Source organism: Micropterus dolomieu, linkage group LG20 (genome assembly GCF_021292245.1).
Source record: "Micropterus dolomieu isolate WLL.071019.BEF.003 ecotype Adirondacks linkage group LG20, ASM2129224v1, whole genome shotgun sequence".
NCBI lineage: Eukaryota > Metazoa > Chordata > Actinopteri > Centrarchiformes > Centrarchidae > Micropterus > Micropterus dolomieu.
The window spans coordinates 3,713,933-3,733,439 of NC_060169.1; the positions used below are offsets into that span (position 1 = coordinate 3,713,933).

At 39.3% G+C, this 19,507-nt stretch overlaps 2 protein-coding genes across 3 annotated transcripts in view; one reads left to right on the forward strand and one right to left on the reverse strand.

Annotated features, from left to right (window-relative positions):
• The window catches only part of tp53bp1 (tumor protein p53 binding protein, 1), a 23,322-nt gene extending 16,840 nt beyond the window's left edge, over window positions 1-6,482 (forward strand). Inside the window, exons 22-28 of the mRNA XM_046031841.1 lie at window positions 614-805; window positions 1,465-1,644; window positions 2,773-2,961; window positions 3,089-3,183; window positions 3,497-3,693; window positions 5,924-6,060; window positions 6,160-6,482. Of these exons, the coding sequence (XP_045887797.1) occupies window positions 614-805; window positions 1,465-1,644; window positions 2,773-2,961; window positions 3,089-3,183; window positions 3,497-3,693; window positions 5,924-6,060; window positions 6,160-6,347 (1,178 nt within the window). The 3' untranslated portion in view covers window positions 6,348-6,482. The remainder of the gene's footprint in view (window positions 1-613; window positions 806-1,464; window positions 1,645-2,772; window positions 2,962-3,088; window positions 3,184-3,496; window positions 3,694-5,923; window positions 6,061-6,159) is intronic.
• tubgcp4 (tubulin, gamma complex associated protein 4) lies at window positions 6,472-19,502 on the reverse strand. Of its 2 annotated transcripts, XM_046031834.1 has the most exons (19): window positions 19,447-19,502; window positions 19,167-19,255; window positions 17,395-17,523; window positions 15,457-15,579; window positions 15,323-15,376; window positions 14,410-14,466; window positions 13,694-13,773; window positions 13,013-13,214; window positions 12,761-12,926; window positions 12,523-12,647; window positions 12,363-12,413; window positions 12,178-12,283; window positions 10,399-10,506; window positions 9,529-9,673; window positions 9,259-9,436; window positions 8,264-8,398; window positions 8,038-8,154; window positions 7,818-7,957; window positions 6,472-7,685 (listed from the first exon to the last, which is right to left on the reverse strand). In XM_046031834.1, the coding sequence occupies exons 2-19, from the start codon at window positions 19,242-19,244 to the stop codon at window positions 7,679-7,681; spliced, it is 2,001 nt and encodes a 666-aa protein (XP_045887790.1). In that variant the 5' UTR covers window positions 19,245-19,255; window positions 19,447-19,502; the 3' UTR covers window positions 6,472-7,678. The 2 variants fall into 2 exon arrangements, with proteins under 2 accessions (XP_045887790.1, XP_045887789.1); XM_046031833.1 differs by lacking the exon at window positions 19,447-19,502 and having other exon boundaries at window positions 19,167-19,369.
• Window positions 19,503-19,507: the final 5 nt, after the last annotated feature.

The following is a 19,507-nucleotide window of genomic DNA, read 5'->3' on the forward strand; positions in this document are numbered from 1 at the left end:
AGAGTACCATCTTTTTTCCAGACTTGTTTTGGGAAACACATTCAGGGTGTCCATCGGGACCGTTGAGCGAGTTAGGGTGGGCAATTTTGCTAGACCGCTTGAGATTGGATTCACAGCTGTTTTAGTGGATCACAATATTGACAGGTTTTCACATTGCAAAGAAATGTGTCTGCTAGGGTTGGGCCCCCCGTGAAATCAGGTTTTAATGACCACGAACATTCTTATTATTGTTTTTAAGTATGCTTCTCCCCACACTCTGACACACTCCTACACCTCAGGTAAACACCCTGGCTTGCCCCGCCTCTCTCCGTCACTCCCCCGTCTGTTTTTTTACCGAGTGAAGTCTGTGCGAGAACACATGTACATAAAATGAGTGCTGCACCCCCGTGCATGCGCCCGCGCACCAGATAACATCGTCCATCCCAATGTTTCATTGTAGACATCGCCCCAACCCTAGTGTCTGCAGAAACCTCCTAAACCACTCCGGCATCATATTCAGTGTCTCTGCTGTCCATCCATATGCATAATTTTTATAAAAGGCTAATATCAAAAAACGAATATTCTCAAATAAAACTTACTGATAATCTTACGTCTCTTGTTTGCACCTGTGCAGGTGTTGTGAGGGGCCATAAAACAGAGGGGCAGGAGCTCTTCTACAGTGTGGAGAAGGACGGCCAGAGGCAGTGGTACAACAGGACCTCGGTCATCCTGTCTCTGGAGCAGGGAAACAAGCTGAGGGAGCAGCACAGCCTCGGGCCCTACGAGCCCGTCATTCCCCTGGCCAAGGCCTCCGACATCAGCCTTGGTAAGGCCACCGCAGCCTACGGCTGGACAATAAAACAATGACAATAATTATCGCAACTTATTTCAATAACATAATATATAATAATATAACAAATGTTCAATTAAATATTTGATTTTATAAACTTGAATCATACACAAATTAGAATTTTTATTAAGATGTTTATTTTGCTGAGGAAAAAGGACTGGGGGAAAAAAAGCTTTTAACAAATTTTTCTCATGCACATTTGTTGACAAAGATTTTATTACAATTGTTTTGAATGTTCTACCTCAGATTTGTGAAGTGATCCACTGTTTAGCCTCAAGTGTTTGTTCTGACCATAAAGAAGAGTTTAAACCACAATTGACCATCGGGGTTCTTCAACTTTTACTCTGCCTCGAAACTCGAAAGAAATAATGATTTGATATTTAGATCGATATCGAAAGATATGAAACTTTTTATTGTGTTAACATTTTTGGCCATATCGTCCGGCCCTATTGCAGCCGGACACAGGCAGATAAACAATGTTTTAGATGTTTTATTTCTCTTTAATTGAAAATCTGAAATTTAAAAATATTCACCAGATCTGTGTGTTATCTTTTCATAACTTAATAAAGGTTTACTTGCTCAGTCACAGATTCTGTCATAAACTCAGTGCTGTTATGCATCTGGAAACTCCTTAGATAACCTGGTGGAGGGGAAAAGGAGGCGCAGAGGAGCCCCCGAGGGTCAGAACACTCCCAACCGCAGCTCTTCCAGCAGCCCCCGAACCCCTGGCCCGTCCGGCAAGAGGAAGCTGATGACCTCCGAGGATGACAGGACACCGGCAAAGAGAGGCCGCAAGGGCCCGGGGGCCAGAGCCGGTATGGAGACCCGCTCACCAAAGCCATGACCGCACCATGACCGCGTCTGAACTGGGAGGGGGGTTGTTTTTACTAATTTTTTTTATATATTTTTTTTATCTGACTACATAAATCTACATGATTATATTCCTCAACAAAGCTATAAGTTTTAGATTTTAAACATAATGTAATATTCCTGTGTAAATGTGCTTTGATATAAAATATTTAAGGTTTTAATTTGCCTTCTGTGTCAGTATGAACTTTGCTGGTGTAAAATGTTTTTTAGAAAAATGATTTTAACCTCTTGTTTACATTGAATTGAGCATGTGAAATTCTAAATTTTGTTTTCTGTCTTAATTCACTAGACCAAGTGATCACTGTCAGATTTCAGATGTTGTTCTTGTGTGATATGGAGTCAGTAATGTGTTATTTTTGTACTGAGAATAACTGAGACATTTCGACCTTCGTATGGTCTGTGTCCATCCTCTGCTGCTGTTTGCGGTCTGCTGCTGAGGCTGACATGGTAATTAATCAAGTGCAGTAGTATTACCATGGTGATGGTCCACAGGTGGAGGGAAGGGGATGTGCATTTTTGTAAAGTCACGGGTGTATTTGCATTCAAAATCATTTTAATTCAGCAAGTGTATATTAATTGACGCTCAAAAGGTCAGTTCAGCCAAATTACAGAAAGATAATCTTCTTACCACGAGTTGTATGTAGCCTTGCAGATAGTGTTATACATCAATATATCAATATCAATTTTAAATAAATAGCACACTTAAAACAACCAAGGTGCTTCACACGTTAAAAAATACAACAACAATAATTACAAAGTAAAAGTAATAAAACATTTACATCTACAGTATTTGATATATAGTAATATTAAAATTGCCAGGGATAATCACTGACTTAACTCGAAGGAAATGCCAAAAACAGATGTGTTTTTACATGCACACAGTCAGTAGCTTTAATAAGAACTACTTCATAAATCTCACAGCAGATAAAACGATGTGTAGGGCCAGATTTCCCTAGAGGTTAGAGAGAAAATGTCTTTGTAATTTAGATGAACAGACCTTTTAAATTCACAGCTTTCATTTTATCTGATTCCTACGCTTGCCGTATTTCCACTATCTGTATTTCTGTCTCCAGCTCAGCGTGTCGGTGTGTGTAACACCTCTGGCAGCGGCACAGATCTCCCCGGTCAGCCTTGTGATGTAGCAGACACTCACGGTCCGCTGCCCCAGAACGCGTCTCTCTTTATGGGCTTCGCCTTTATGCTGACTGCCTCGTCTGAGATCGACCGGCTGACCAACAGGTCCATCAGTGATGATGAGGAGGGTGAGGCAGACGACGACAAAATGAGGATTATAATGCACGCTGACTGCAGCATGCTGAAGCTTCCTTCCTGCTTCCTTTAATGCTTGTTGGTTCAATAATTATTGTAAACATTTTGCCCCCCCAACAGAATACGTGCAGACAGGTCCCTTTAACAAAGTATATACAGAGTCTCAGCTGCAGGCAGGTGGAGGCTTCATCCTGCCAGACTTCAATGAAGAACAGGTAAGAGCAACATTTCTTTTGAGTAGAAAGTTAAGATTAATGCCTAAAACAATCTGTTAGAATTATTGCCTCCAGGATTTTATAACCTTAAAATATTCTCTGTCATTTTAATGAACTTCAGAGAATAATGTATTGCTAGTATTTTTCACGTTTTTTTAGTTTAAGGAGTTGTTTTGTGCGCTCATATTTTAATGTACTTTACCATGGTGATACATATCATGTAAAAGTGCAGCTCACAGTATATAAATAATGCAGGTTTGTCCTTAGCACTCACATCCATGTCTTCCTTTTCTGTGCTTGGTTCCCTCTTCAGTGTAAGGCAGCTTACCAGAGCTTGCTCATTGCAGACCAGCACTGTCGTACAAGGAAGTACTTGCTGTGTTTGGCCAGCGGTGTGCCGTGTGTGTCACACATCTGGGTGAGGGACTGCTGCAAAGATAACAAGCTGCTCAACTATAGGAACTACCTGCTGCCTGCTGGCATGGGGCCAGATGACACTATAGTAGAATGGTAAGATGAACCTTCTGTTGCTCTTCATTCCTGGGGTTTACTGGATTCAAGTTACAGCGCTAAGCGTTTTCTTTTCTGATAGATCACTGTCAATCTGTATAAACCCAGAAGGTTGTTAAACAACACTTGCTGGATGTATTCTGCCTGTTACACAGTAAAATTATTATTATCCAAGAAAGAAAGTTAGTATGTAGAAAAATATAACCTAATAGAAAAAATCAACATATGTATATCAATATAGACACGTACCTGATAAACTCTTTAATGTATCATACATATTGAGCAAGGAAATATGTCCCCTGGCTTTAATCAAAGGAGGACTAGGTTGCATCAAGGGTTGTCGCTGTGAGCGGGGCGCCAGTGTTGGATCAGTTGTAGTAAAACGGGCCAGTTTCACAAAATCCTTGGGGATTTGCAAATGTGCATTTGTGAAGTGGGCCATTAAGACTGTAAATTAACTGTGCATCACAAATGCCCTGATAACTTCACAAAATGTCTGAAAGCAAAATAGATCATTAGGAATGGCCATCCTGCATTTTACTCTTTTTCTTGCTGAATTGCCAGACTGTCCCATGTGAGCTGCAGTGGGTGGTTTGTGATCGATAGTAGAGCCCAACTGATAAATCAGTGGCAGATATGAGCTAATTGCAGATAAATCTGTAAGTGATCCATCAATCATGAGTGTTGTTGCACAATTTGTCCACCAGAGAGCACACTGCAACTCCCCTGTTGGCAACACACTGGTTTGTAACACAGATCCTCAGCAATCAGCTGTACTTTTGTTCAAAGTGCTATTTATAACAAAAAAATCAAAACTACAAATAACAGATTGTTAGGGGTTAATCTTTGTTTATGTTTTGTGTTTCTGAAAAGAATATTAGCTGATCAGTATCGGTCTTAAAAATCTTTTATCGGTTGGGCTTTAATAGATAGTGTCTGACTTCTGCTCATGGATGTTTTGGTTGAGAAAAACAGTACACAACCTGAAGCTGTAGGAAACATGATCATGCAGCCAGCAGTGGATGCAAATGTGGATCCTACACAAACCACTGGTTATTAAAAACAGATTAGCTGGTCTCAAACCGTAAATGCTATCACCCTCTTCTGTCAGGCCCGCTATCAGAGTCCAGCTGAGAGACCACATTAGAACCAGACAAACAGGTAGTACAGTTGTTCTGTTCTCGTTGGTTACTGTAGCTAACAATTATACCGTAACAAAGACACTTGGCTGCTAGAGGATGGAAAGGTGGCGAGGGAGCTTGTGCTTGCGACTCAGGTGGTCAAGGGTGGAATGAGGGGGACAGTATTAACCTTCTGGTATGCCCTTCCACATCTATAAAATGCAACACAGACCTTTTCTCTCACCTCTTTTTTTTTTTTTTTTTCTTTTTGTTCCATTGCAGGATTTTGTGCAGAGCAAAATAATTCTCGTTGAAATAAAATGGGGGACAGTCAAAATAATCCACTATATATTACACCGAACAAAATTATGAGCACTTTTGTTTTTTTCCCCATTCATCATGAGCTGAACTCAAAGATCTAAGACTTTCTCTATGTACACAAAAGGCCTATTTCTCTCAAATATTGTTCACAAATCTGTCTAAATCTGTGTTAGTGAGCACTTCTTCGCCGAGATAATCCATCCACTTCACAGGTGTGGCATATTAAGATGCTGATCAGACAGCATGGGTATTGCACAGGTGTGCCTTAGGCTGGCCACAATAAAAGGCCTTAGGCTGGCCACAATAAAAGGCCTCCCGAAGATGCAGAAAGACACGTAGAGTCTATGCGGACATCCACATTCCTCCTTTTTTGTGAATGCACAGCCGCTACGCTACCAGGGCACCAACCGATCTGTTGCGCATGTGTGGAACGTGTCCACCAAGCTGACTGCAGAAAGTAGTATAAACAGAAGTTGTCCGCTCCAGAGTATATTTGAGGCTTTTCTAGTATTTATTAGTGCTCTTACTAGTATGTATTGTAAGTTGTAGTTCTCGTGCTGTATTTGATGCTTGTATGTTGTTCCTCAAATGTAAGTCACTTTGGATAAAAGCGTATGCCAAATGAGTAAATGTTCAGTGTAAATTGGATGTGAATTTGGATACAGCCCTTCTCATGCCAAAAGTAGCAAAAAAAACCCCCCAGGAAATGTTATTTACTGTGATGTAGAGGTGATCGGTCAAAGGCAACTGGACTTCCTGTTATAATATTTTATTTCCTCTCAAATCAGGCATCCCCGCTGCAGCCCATTCAAGGCTCTGCGGGTCCTTCTGGTGTTTGAGAAGCCAGTGGAGCTTTGGGCACAGCTGATCAACATGGGTGGAGGTTCCTCTGTCCGACAGTTCCAGGCAGACAAGGACAGCTCGGGTACAGACTCGCACCACAGAACCCACAACAATAACATAACCGAATAATTAGCTGTGAAAAAATACGATACTGAGAGTTTGTTCTTCCCTCCATGTGCAGACATTCCTGCTGGCAAGTATGATGTTGTGGTGACAGACCATGCCTGTCCACCATTGGTAGAGAAAAATGTGACATCACAGGAAGTCCCGTTGGTGTCACCTGAGTGGCTCATCCAGAGTCTCATCTGTGGGGAGCGCCTGGGTTTCCACAGCAAGCCTCAGTATCGCCACGACTACTCCTCCTCATAATCTGACTCTACATGTGCAAAATGCCTTCAACCATGTTAAATGTTCAGCATTAGTTCTGTTGCATGCCTCTGCTGTATATAACTTTATCCTGTCTGTTTTTATGGGATAATAAATTGTGACCTCGTTTCATTTTAATCGATGGATGTTTATTTCGTCTACAGACAATGGTACATACAAGATTTTACTATTTACAGTTTATACAGGGTCAATGACTATAGCCAAACCACAAAAAAAAAATTTCTGCTTCCAGCCCAATACAATGCATTCGTAATGTTCACAGCATTGAAAGATTAATTTTAAAAATTCAACAGCAGCTTGTCTTTGCAGAAACAATCTCCTGAGGTCTGTTTTATAAAGCAGGTTTGCCAGGGTTAGTTTTAGGGGATCTGTTATAAAGCAGGTTAAAAGAGATTTGACCTACTGTAAGTTACTATTGAAATATATCACAGGAGACTACTTGAGTACTTAATTATTAGCCATTTTGGGAAGCACACTTATTCGCTTTCTTGCGGAGATAAGATTGGTACCACTCAGGTCTTACGCTACGATATGTAGCTACAGCCAGGAGACGGAGAGCTTAGCTTAGGAGAAAGAGTGGAAACAGCCAGCCTGACTATGTCCACAGTTGCTATGCTAAGCTAAGCCAACAGTCTCTTGGATGTGGCCCGGGTGAAGGCCACAAGCCAAAATGTGTTCTTTTGACAAAGTTGTGATTTCTGTAGCTTCATATCTAACAGACCAATGAGTATTATTGATCTTTACATCTCAATAAGAAAGCAAATAAGTGAATTTTTACAAATGTTGAGCTCTTCCTTTAGTTGAATATGTACACCGCTCTTAAACCAAGCTCGACTTATTGTGATCACTTTAGATCAAAAGTTGCTTAAACATTGGTTCTGTTTGTAACGCTCGATCAATCTAGGCTTATAAACAGGAAGCTTCACTTCATCAGGTTATTGTGGATAATCCACAGACCTCAATGAAGAGGGGACTAGTCTCTACCCAAGAAATAGTCCCACTGAAATCTGTTCACAGTGAGGTCATCGTGTCTGGAAAAAAATATTTGCTTTTTTTTTTTTTTCCACAAATGTTATTTTTCAGAGATGTGATTATCACAAAGAAAACCCAAATCTGCATGGCTAGATCCCACCAGAGGTGAGGGAGGAAAATGATTGTATAAATTGGTTGAACTAATCCTTTACAGATCATTTTAACATGCAAGCCACACGGACCGTATTTGGTTAAGGCAAAAGCGAAGAACAGGACGGATGTGAGTTTCTTCTGTTTAGTGTGGGAGTTTAGCATTGAAGGTCCAAATTCTAATCCTCTTCTTAAACACTGAAAAGAAAGAAATTTAAGAACATTTTTGGATTAACCATAAACAACCTTGACCTCTGTTTAAATATTGCATTCTGAAAACTGTCTCAACATTATGCATCATGATTTTAAGCTAAGCAGATAATGTCCTACCTGCCCAGCGTGCCTCCAGCCTGTGTGTAGTATTTGTTGTAGTCCAGTCGCAGTAACAGCTGAGCCAGATCAGAGTTTATCTGGTGGTTCCTCACGCTCGAAAGGATTTTAAACAGTAAGGAGGACTGGCGTCTAAAGCCCTGAAATTTCAGAGTGGTGGTATTACAAAATATATATTTACATTTTCCAACATTAGACAAATGAGATGAAGTATCTCTACCTTGACGAGGATATCCAGCTGAGCAGTTCCCCTCTCGTCCAATGACGCCACAGTCTGACTGACCAGTGAGCAGAAGTTTTGACACAGCTCAAGGATCTCATTTAGACAGTGGAATACCTGCACAAGCATTTATTACAATTTAGTAAGCCAATAGCCTCAGTTTGAAAACTTGGACAACTGTTGCAGCCGATTAAATTCCAACATAATTTGGTGTTGTAATGTATACCGGCTTCAGGAGGATGAAGGACTGGGCGAGCAGGTTACTGAGGAAGTGGTCGTGGGCCAGCCTGATGCTCTCAAAGTCTCTGGTGGAGTTGATCAGCTGAAGCAGCTGAGAGAACTGAGACTCCAGCACATCCACCTAGAGACAAACAACAGGAAAAAAGTTGCATAAAGATGCATAAAACTCTGCACACACAAAGACAAATATGCATAGATAGAATATCGAAGATTAAAATACAGTTTACAGAGTGCTGAACAAAGAATCGCGGGAAGAACAAAACATGAACACTAATTGATGTAAACTAGAAAAGCAGACTAAATAAAAACAACAAAATTGAGCACACAAATGTAATTATTTTAAATAAATTTGTGCCTTTGGTTAGTATATTATAAAAAAGTGTTCAGATTTCAAAAATAGCAAGTGAAATTGGCCAACAACCAAAACAAATGTTTAATTATTAGATTATGGTTAATTATTGAATTCTGTCTCTAAACTTATTTTTATATTCCCACAACATCACACTTGCTAGATTTATAGAATGCATAAGTTGTATTATAAGTTATCTATATTACTACTATTGAGTTATTTTATATTTTCATTCATAATAACAGGTTTATCTTTTTATTGTTTCATACAAAATAAGTAAGCAGATGACACTTTCATCTACCATCTTTTTTTTTAAATTAGGAATTTGGGTCAAACATTATTATTTTGTAGCCTTTCGGGAATTCTGGAACTACATTTAAAATGTTGCTAAGTTTTGTTAAATGACAGTTATGCATGTTTTAAACATCAACAGGGATTTATCTTTCAGATGCGTAGCTCTGTGAATCGATGTAATGATACGAAAGGCACAAACTGGGGATAGGGTTGCGCCTGAAAACGATGTGTACTCATAGTAAAGAATGTGTGTAATGAACACAATCTGTTTTTTTAAATAGTGGTTTGTGTGTGGGAAATTGTTTGTACAGTGAAAGAGGCACCAGATGTATAGTTACCTGCAAGTAGTACTGCAGGTTGTCGATCAAGAACGCCATGTGGTTGCGTAGTCTCCACTTAACGGCATCTGTCTGGCTGGACTTGAGGTGTTTCCTCTGCATCTGCAGAGCCCAGCAGTGCTGCAGCTGCGACTGCACCCGCCGCACACTCAGCAGGTACCTGAACACAACGTTGTACCTGACCACAGAGTAACAAACAAGAGGACAGGACACTAACCAGCTGTACTCACAATAAACAAATAATTTAATTTAATTATTAATTAAACACACTTCTCCAAGACAGCAGGAGTGAAGAGGATGTGCAGCGGCCACTGAACCTTGTAGGTGAGGCCGAGAGCAGCCCAACCTGTGGGAGGGACCTCGCGAGGGGAGGTGTCTTGTGGAGGAGTGGCTCCATCTCTGGGGCCCGTCGCCTCTGAAATAATACGCATAATAACCATTAATCACTCTGCAGTCAAAATTACAGAGATAAGGAGAATGAACACTGAACCTGGTGCTTTACTGAACTGCACCAAATGAGTCTGATCATCATCTTCACAGTGTGTGCACAGAGGATTCGCTGCTTGAAGGCTTCGGTGTGATTCTGTAATGACTAGTGACTGATCTAAAGCATTTGTTTAATGCAAACTGATTTCACTTAAGCAACAAAGTAGTGTGTGTTATTTGAAATAGAGGTGCAAATAATGATTATTTCCACTGTTGATTAATCAGGTTAATCATTAACCAAACAATAAACAAAAGATATTTTATTTTAAAATAATATAAACCAGATGAAGCAGAAATTCCTCAAATTTAGGTAGCCATTCTTAATAAATGAGTTTAAACTATTATCAAAATTGTTGTTAATTAAATTTCTTTCTTCCTCTCTTCTTCTTTCTTTTTTTCTTTTCTTCTTTTCTTTTCAAGCAGCAGTTTAATAAAGAAAATCTTACATCTTTTGAGAGAAGATTGCTTCAGTTACATACGTATAACATAAGGCTCTCTTCATTTAGTAACAGTCCGATTATAAAACCTCTGGATGGCGCTAAACACCAAATAAAGGAGAGCATCATTTCAAAGTAAAAAGGTTTCCATTATATTTCAGTCTCCTAAATAAGTTTCCCATTATTAACATACAGTAAGCTCTGATCAGCAGCACACCTTTGCTGTCTTTGCCCTGGTAGTCTACAGTGAGGTGCAGCAGAGGCAGGAGGTTGTCGTCGTCCAGGAGCACCTTATGAGCTGCCTGCTGAAAGGCCACATTTACATCTGTGAAACGGAAAACATGACATTTGAATGCACACAGTCTTTCTTATGACGCCTGTTACCATAAACAGTAAACAAGTCCTGAATTCAAACACATTTTCTGAAATAAAAACTCAGGTTGCAAGATGTCTGAAAGCTTGATGCAGGCTGGCGCTGAAATGTTTCAGTTGTTATTTGTTGCTGTCCAAGAAGGCTCAACCCCTACACACTACACACCTCCATCCACTCTGCCTCCATTTGTTCACAGGTAGGGTTCACCAAGGAGCATCCCATACCAGCTAGTGTGGAGTGAAAATAAAACCATTCCCACTGCTGGCTTCTCATCTGCACTGCCCCCAACTGGATGCACAGGTGCCAGGTAATGGTGGAAACATAAACCTGTATCTACACATTCACAACACAGCACTAAAGTAAAATATGTTTTGTGCCAGTTATTTTACAGCAAACGGTGATTGTTTCGGGGATGTTATACATTTACAGTTTAAAACTACAGCACATAAATATATGGCAGGCTAACTGGGAGCTGAATGAAAAACCCTTCTATCATGGTGACGGAGGTTTGTGCAGACAGAGCCTTACTGACATGTTGTCTGTAAACATCTAGTACACAGATTAATGAGAGAAAACTTCATTACAGTACTCATTGTCCGTCTACAAATGGTAGCTCATAATTATTAGCGTCGGAACTCTCTTCACTGTAAAGTAGGGCTGGGCGATATGGCCAAAAATGTTATCACGATAAAAACATTTCGGATCATTCGATATCGATAATTATCACGATGTGTGTCAAATCATTATTTCTTTCAAGTTTAAAGGCAGATTTTTGCTCCTGAGTGAAATGTGACAAACACTTGATTTAAGCAGTGGATCACTTCACAAGTCTAAGGTAGAACATTCAAAACTATCACCTTTTACAACAAATATGATTAGTTAAACTTTTTTCAGGCCTCTTTTTTCAACAAAATAAATATTTTAATAGAAAAATTAAGTGCTAATTGGTTCGTGATTCAAATGAATTAAAGCAAATATTTATTGACGATATATTGAACATTTATTATATTGTTATTGAGGAAAATTATATTGCGATGATTAGCATTATTGTTTTATTGCCCAGCCCTACTGTTAAGCACCACAAGCCACCACACAATGACAACAAGTCGAAATGACTGCACAGACCTAACTTTAACAACAACATATTTCAGGTGTAAAATATGGTTGTTATGTATCAGATATAAACAAAGAGCAGTGTTTAACCTGCACCACAGTACACAGCCATAAAGCCGTAATTGATAATATTCAATATATAGTACATGACATGTTATTGATACTATGGGATTTCTCTCAGTAATAAATCAATATAGCCATGAAACTATTTTTACATTTGTCCTTCAATAAACAATAATCCAAAATCAGGTTAACAAGAAGTCACTGCTACAGGGTTTCTGGTATCCTTTTCATCTGGCCAAACATGTGAGGAAGCATGAATTAGAATATTTTTTTTTATGTATCTCAATATGCAGCATGACGACACTGTTGTAAGTATTAGGAATACTTAGGAATGTTGGAGCAGCAACAACTACACAACCTTTTTGTGCAATGTAACTATAGAACAATAGAGCCTGGGGAAAAACTACGTCACAGATCTCAGTCATGTTTGCATATTTAAAATTTTACCGTGCTCAGTGACGGCTGTTGGAGGCGTCTTCAGCATGTGCTGCGCAAGGTCAATAAAGACCTGGTAGAGCTCGCCACGACCCAGCAAGTAGAAGTCCTTAATAATCTAGATGAAAATACAAACGTCAGCAGTTTTCACTTGGCACACATTTATGATCCAGAACATGTGTGTGATTAATACAAACCTTAAGCTGTTCCAGCAGATCTGACTCCTCCACCATCAACGTCCAGAGATGCTGCAGGTCAGAAAGATTGTGACTTTTTAATCTCACTTTGAGAGTGGTAATGTACTTTGAATGTTATTTAGTTGAAAGACAAAAACAATGCAGTAGTATATGATCTCACCTCCGCCACGGTGCTCCTGATGTGATCAATCAAATTTTCAAAATCCACCAGGCTGAAAAGCGGTTGCTGTTTGAGTCTGTGCAGCTCGGCAGCAAACAAGTCCTCTTGGTGCTTCAGTATGGAGCCTAAAATAAACAAAACAGTAACGTGTAGTATTCTCTCTCTGTAGTGATATAAAAGGTGACATTTAGAGTATGCAGGTACAAGACTTCACTTAGATTATAGCAGGATAGACTACCAGCTCTGGATGGGCTGTGGTTGTGGTTTTCAAACATCTGGACAGATTCTCCCACAAAGAGGATCTTCTCAGCCACTCTGATGGGAATATAAGACGGCAGCATCTCAGTTCGCAGGGAGAACTGCTGCAGAGACGGAGCCAGCATGTTCTCCTCCTCGATCAGCCTCTGCACCACAACACAGCAGGACATAATCAAGACTACTGAGTTTTTGTCCAGTGTTTTGGTCCTGTCTCTCTGACTATAGCTCTCACCAGGTCCTGTAGTTCTCTGAGTTGTTTGCCGCTCAAACCTCCCAGCCCCAGGTCCTCCTCCTCCTCCTCCTGGTTGGCAGCAGCCCCTCCTGCACTGGGCCCCTGCTTTATGAAAAACTCCTCGCTTTGGTCCAGCAGCAATCCATGCAGCATCCAAGCTGCTAGCTGCTTGTACATCACACCATGGCACACAGCAAGAATCCTGCAGAATGGATAAAATAAATACAACTTCAACACAAAACATTTGTGTATTTTAATAAGATAAAATGACAATACAGAAGATTTTATGCCACATGCCACCAACTGTCAAATACAAAATAACTTTATCCAAATATCTATTGGAACAGGGCTACTTGGTGTCGCAAAGTCAATGACACATCACAAGAGAACATATTGCAATACCAATAATAAAAATAATAATAATAATCTTTCTAAATGAAGTTACAAAGTGCTTTCCATGGTTGGACCACATTTAAAAGTAGCACTTTAATATACAGAGTATATAGGCAGTGTTCACCCAACAAAGTAAATACAGCTTTTAAACTTTAAAGCTGGGGAATGCAATATTGAAGAACATGCAAGAAACAGGTAGATTTTAAAAACCCACCCCTCTCTATTCTGCTTCTGAAATAAATTGCCTAACCCAGCTTTAAAGGTCTTTGCCAAAGGGAGCTGACTTACTTTTCTAAGGCCATGCGTACAGGAGGAAGCCCTCCACAACTGTGCTTGTACACCGTCTCCAGGATCTGACAGCCATGGATCTAAAAGCAACACAAACAAGAGGAGGAGGACATAGCGGTCAATTCTGTTACCCAGGTACAACTCTAGATTATTATATCTAGTCTTCTAGTCATTTTCTTTGGTCTGTCTCCGTGTTAATTTAGTTTGCATGAAATATACTGACATGATTAATCTGTATCCTAAAATAAATGTTATATTTGCAAATTGTCAAATAAGTTATCAAATTGCTGATCTTTGTGCAAAATGAAATGTTTCCATCAACTGCCTTCATGAGAGTATAGTCAAGAGGACGTGACAAGATGACATAATGAACTACGCATGAGTAACACATCATGGCATGGCTGCTTTCCAACTGAGGAAATTTGTGTTTTCTCTAAATTTTTAACATATTACTTTGGTCTCTTGATCCATATGTATTTTGTTGTGTTTTTATCAGCTGCTATGGTGATAAAAGTGGGATGATGCAACAAGGGCTTGGGTTTGCACTTCAATCGGGGGAACTTGCGGTTACATACATTGACATCACTGGCTTTCTGGTGAAGTGGAGGCCTGTCGTTATACGTTATATATTTTTTTTTAACAATTTATCAGCACTTTATGCCACCCTAAACTTATACTGTATTTCCTGGTGATATACTTCTATAAACAATCCTTACCTTCTGTGATTTTATAGTCTCCACCACCACCATCACAGAAGGAAACAGCAACTGGAACTTAACAGAGAAAAAGTACAGTGTTAGACAAACAGATACAGTCCCCTCCAAAACTATTGCAACGGTGAGGCAAAGTCTTTTGTTTTTGTTGTTCACTAAGATCAAAAGATGAGTTCATGAGACAAGAGTTCAGAATTTCAGCTCTCATTTCCTGGTATTCACATCTAGATGTGTTAAACAACTCAGGACAGACCACCCTTTGTTTGAACCCACCCATTTTTCAAGTGAGCAAAACTATTGGACCATGTGACTGACAGATGTTTCTTGTTGTCCAGGTGTTGCCTTTTAGGTTGATTGTCCAAACATTAAATAGCTCTGCATGACTAGTCTACCCTCCCCCATCATCCTGTGTGACTCCCCAGTCACCACTGTGGACTCCTTCCACTTCCTGGGCACCATCATCTCCCACTGACACTCCCCCCTTGCAAATGATACAAATGTCTCTGCACATGTAAATACAGTTTCATCGCAGGCTTGAGGCAGTTATTGCAAGCAAGGGTTGTGCCACCAAATATTAAATGTTATTTACTTTAAGATTATTTTACTTACTTCTGCTCTCCTAAGAATGCTGTGGTCTAATACAAACGGTGGTATGTCCTGAGTTGTTTAACACATCTAGATGTGAATACCAGGAAATAAAAGCAGAAATTCTGAACTCTTGTGATCTTGTAATCTTTTTATTTAAACCAAAATGTCTTCAGTGAACAACAAAAACAAAGAAATTTGCCTTCCCGTTCCAATACTTTTGGAGGGGACTGTATGTTTAATTGTAGAAAGAATTCCCACTGAGTTTCATTATAGATTTGTATAATTTCAATGGAAAAAAATCTCTTTATAGGTTTTATTAATGCTTTACCTGATCAAGCTTGTAATTCACATGAGATATTGTCAGATGAGGATCTCCAAGGAACTGAAACATACATACAAGTTAAATGAGCATCCTGTTACGTGCTCGCTCATTTATTCTTATTGATTGTGTCATAATTTTACCTCTTGTTCCAGGTCCAGCAGGGCCTGTCTGTATGGCTGCAGCACAGAGTCCAGCCCGGTGCAGAAAGCCCGCAAATAAATTCCATGAAGTCCAGTCTGGTTGGGCTGGTTCGTGTGATGTTCCTAAAGAGCAAATTGTTTAGAGAAGTCCAGTGAGCAAGACATATTTATTTCATTAACAGACACAGCCTGTCGTAGATAGAAAGAAAAGGGTATGGTACGCCTTGACAAACTGAACGTCCTCAAAAATGCAACTGAACTGATATGGACATTGTCTTTGGTTTTTATTACATCGACTGGATACGTTGTAATATTAATAATAAATAATACTTTTTAAATACCACCTTCCATATAGGTATTCCATGTAGGTCAAAGTGTTTAACAATAAAGTGAAGAAACAAGAAAATAAATAAAAACAACAATGAATAGCACACAAAAGAGGCAGTAAAAAGCAAGAACAGGGCCCCATTTCAGAAAGCAGGATTACCCAAAATTCTGAGTATGTTAAGCCTGAGATGAGGGAAAGTCTGGATATTCCGTTTCAGAGAGCGAGATCAGATAATCCCTAGATCAGTAACTCCGGCAACTGATGCTGTGTTGCTGTTCTGAATGCATTTACATCTTTAAAAACTTTAAAATCTCGGTTAGATAGGCTATTAGTTTTTTACCCAAACATGATCTTGAACATGACCGCTTTTATGATCAATCTGTCATCGATGTATGACAGATCTTGGCACATCGTGGATTTATCCTCAGCACAGAATACAATCTATGTCCGTCTTTAGGTATAACGCTGCGACTCTATGGACAGTTGCACTGAAAACACTTACAGTGGGCTACATTACTGCAGTAATCATTGTTTAATATGTAACCTATAAAACTGATCAATGAACTGTGATCTTTCATATTTCTGTTGCACTGATTGGAACATTCGTCGTTATCAACTGGAGACAAGGTGACTATTTCTGTGTGAGGATGACTGTGGTGCCGCTGAAACAAACAGGCCTAAATAAGGTTTAAAAGTGAGTTTTTCCATTATTAGCTGCTGATAGTCTGAATGTGTTTTGACAGCATTAATAAAATACAAAATGAGCAAGATTTTATTAATGTGAAATAGACATCTAAAACTTTAACCTCTAGACACATTTTCCACTGCAAAAAATAATTAATAGGCTAACCTGCTGGGTGTGACTGTGACTTTACAATCACAGGTTCATGAGTAAACAGTGTCTTATATTCGATCTATAGCCTACCTATTTTCATAATCAGGTAGGCGATTGCCACCGGCATTTAATCCCGCCGGGTTACAGTTTAATAAATATAGCCTTCCTATTTAAAATGGAATGTAATGGGCTGCAGCACTTTATCATTCATTAAGGAAATTCCAGTCTGGTAAATGATGAAGGAGCAATGCTGTGTAGTAGCCTAATAATGTTAACGCATTGATCGCATTGATTCTTCTTCCACTCCTGCGTTTTAGAGCCTATCATGGTCCGCGTTGGCATGCATTCATATTTCTAGCTCCACCCGATTAAAATAGAGGCTCTGCCTTTATTTACCCGTTGCCATGGTGAATCGTAGTATCGGAGCTCCATTAATGATGGCTTTTTTTCATCCCCACGCACGCGCTTCAATCAGGCTCAACATACTCAGAGTTGATAGAACTTATTCTGATCAGCTGCTCTGGAACTGAAAATTCAGAGTTTCCCACCTCAGGCTCAATCAACCCGGAGCTCAGGGATAAGCCCAGAGTTTGTTAAGCCTGCTTTCTGAAACAGGGCTCAGGTATGCTAAGAACAATAGAATATGGGAAAGACAGAAATATAAGACAGTATTCCTATAAAAGGTGCATCTCTTCATAAGAATATCTGTCTTGTTAAAATATACAAGCTAAAATTCTAAATAAGTTGTTATATAGCATCTAGGGACTTTACTCACTTGTTGATGCACATGGCCAGTGTGTTGTTCTATGAATTCTGTAAAGCGAATGTAATCTGAGCCCAGTTTAGAGAGCCGGTTGAGGACACTGGTCTCACTGGGGTGAAGGAAGGGCAGGTCTTGGGACACCTGTGGGTGAGAAAAAGTGGTTCATGTTCGAAACGATACACTGTGTGCCTCTAATACACAAAGGTTACTGTGGCGCACATAGGGCTGGGCAATAAAACATTAACAATAATTATTGCGGTATAATTTTCCACAATAACAATATAACAAGTGTTCAATAATTGTTTGATTTATTTCATTTGACACAAACAAATTAGAACTTTTTTTTTTCTATTAAGATATTTATTTTGTCAAGGAAAAGGGACTGAAAAAAGATTTTACTTAAATTTTACTCATGCATTTTTGTTAATTGTTTTGAATGTTCTACCTCAGATTTGTTAAGTGATCCAGAAAAGTGTTTGTCATGTTCTGACCATAATAGTTTAAAACCACAATTAATAATCTGGTTTCTTCAACTTTCACTCAGGAGCAAAAATCAGCCTTTAAAACTTGAAAGAAATAACAATTTGATATTTATTGTGATAATTATCGATATCAAAAAAATTATTGTGATAACATTTTGACAGTATCGCCAGGTGCACAAGCCACCATTCTTTCTGCTGCCTATTGACTGGTCACGTTTTAACCCTTTAGAAGTGTTATACGCACTGTTTAAGTGTAGCTTGCACAAGAATCCGTCGGTGTACCTTGCTGTGAATCAACCCATCAACAGTACTGCTGACAAGCAAAAAGCAAGAGCAAAGTTGTAGCCCATCCTTGACTGTTTTTATGGTGATGTCTCTCCTAAATTCAGGGAAGAGGCTTTAGAAAGTTTATTAACCGATGCCGAATCAAGGTTAAAATCAAGGGCAACTGGTCAACCGGCTGATTTTAACCTTCTTTGGATGACCTGGATGACTGAGAACCTTCACAGACATCTTACTAATAGTTGCCTAGGTTGACCTGGTTAGTTTTGGTTCATGATTATTCAGTGAACAGGGAGGCACAGAAGTGCATAGATAGCACTGTCACTTCACTTTCTGTGTGAATGTTCTCTCCGCAGGTTCCCACCCACAGCCCAAATATGAAGTTCAGGTGAACTGCAGACTCCAACATGCTTAGATGTGTGACTAGTTGTCTGCTTATATGTTTGAGTCTTTTAGAACTCTAGAAAAATTTAAATTGTAACCCGGTTTATAGGCTCTTCTAACCTCTGGATGTATATAATGGAACTTAATTACTTTATTTTCATATAACCCTGGTTATCGTGAAGAATAAAACGAGCAGCGTTTGAGGAAGATACTTTTGAGAGGCAGATAAATGGAAAAGATTGCAGATTTTAGCCTGAGACCGACTGTATAACGTTATATTGTTTGTAAAATACGGTACATATCTCTTCTAATGGCTGAATATAAACCAGTCTATCCTTAAGCTAACGTATCCTAGCACAAACGCATAACATTTTAGTATTTTATTGAACATTTTAGTATTTTATGTATGTTGGTCTATGTCTAACTGCAGAACCAATTGCCCTACGGGGACATACAATGTTTAAGTTTAGTTTAGTTTAAGCAAATAAAACAATATAAATTGATTTGTTAGTCCTGTTGAAATAATAATAATAATATATGAGAGAATAATAATAAAACCTTTAAGGTTAGCTAGCATGTCACTGTTAACTCGTACACGTCGCTTTGTAGGGAGGCTACAAGATGTTTTAGCTTTACCTGCAAACCTGTGCGTTTGTTCCATGTGAATATCGTCCCCGGGTACCCGCTCAACGCCAGCAACAGCTCGTGAATCATGTTAATTCACCCTGAAATTATAAAAATCATCAGTGAGTTTCTCATTCATCCACCAAAACAAACTGCCGCCCGAGCTGTCGCAGGTTGGCTACGTCACGTCGCAAAGCATCACGGGGGCACGGACTAGTCGTTTTCGACATTAATTTATTTTAAAATATCATAAGAGTAAGTTCCTATCATATGTAAACGCACAATAACTTACTTCAAGGCTATAATGAGCTCTACAACAAAACGTTAGCATGGTAAACCCGCAGCTGCCAACT

Bases quoted from the DNA above. Each gene is read 5' to 3' on its own strand.
- tubgcp4 (XM_046031834.1), bottom strand. From the start codon at position 19,244: ATGATTCACGAGCTGTTGCTGGCGTTGAGCGGGTACCCGGGGACGATA. The intron at 13,215-13,693 runs GTAAGTCAGCTC...TCCATTCTGCAG, and splicing joins GTACGCATGGCCTTAGAAAA to GATTCTTGCTGTGTGCCATG. The intron at 9,437-9,528 runs GTGTGTTTAATT...CTCTGTGGTCAG, and splicing joins ACTCCTGCTGTCTTGGAGAA to GTACAACGTTGTGTTCAGGT.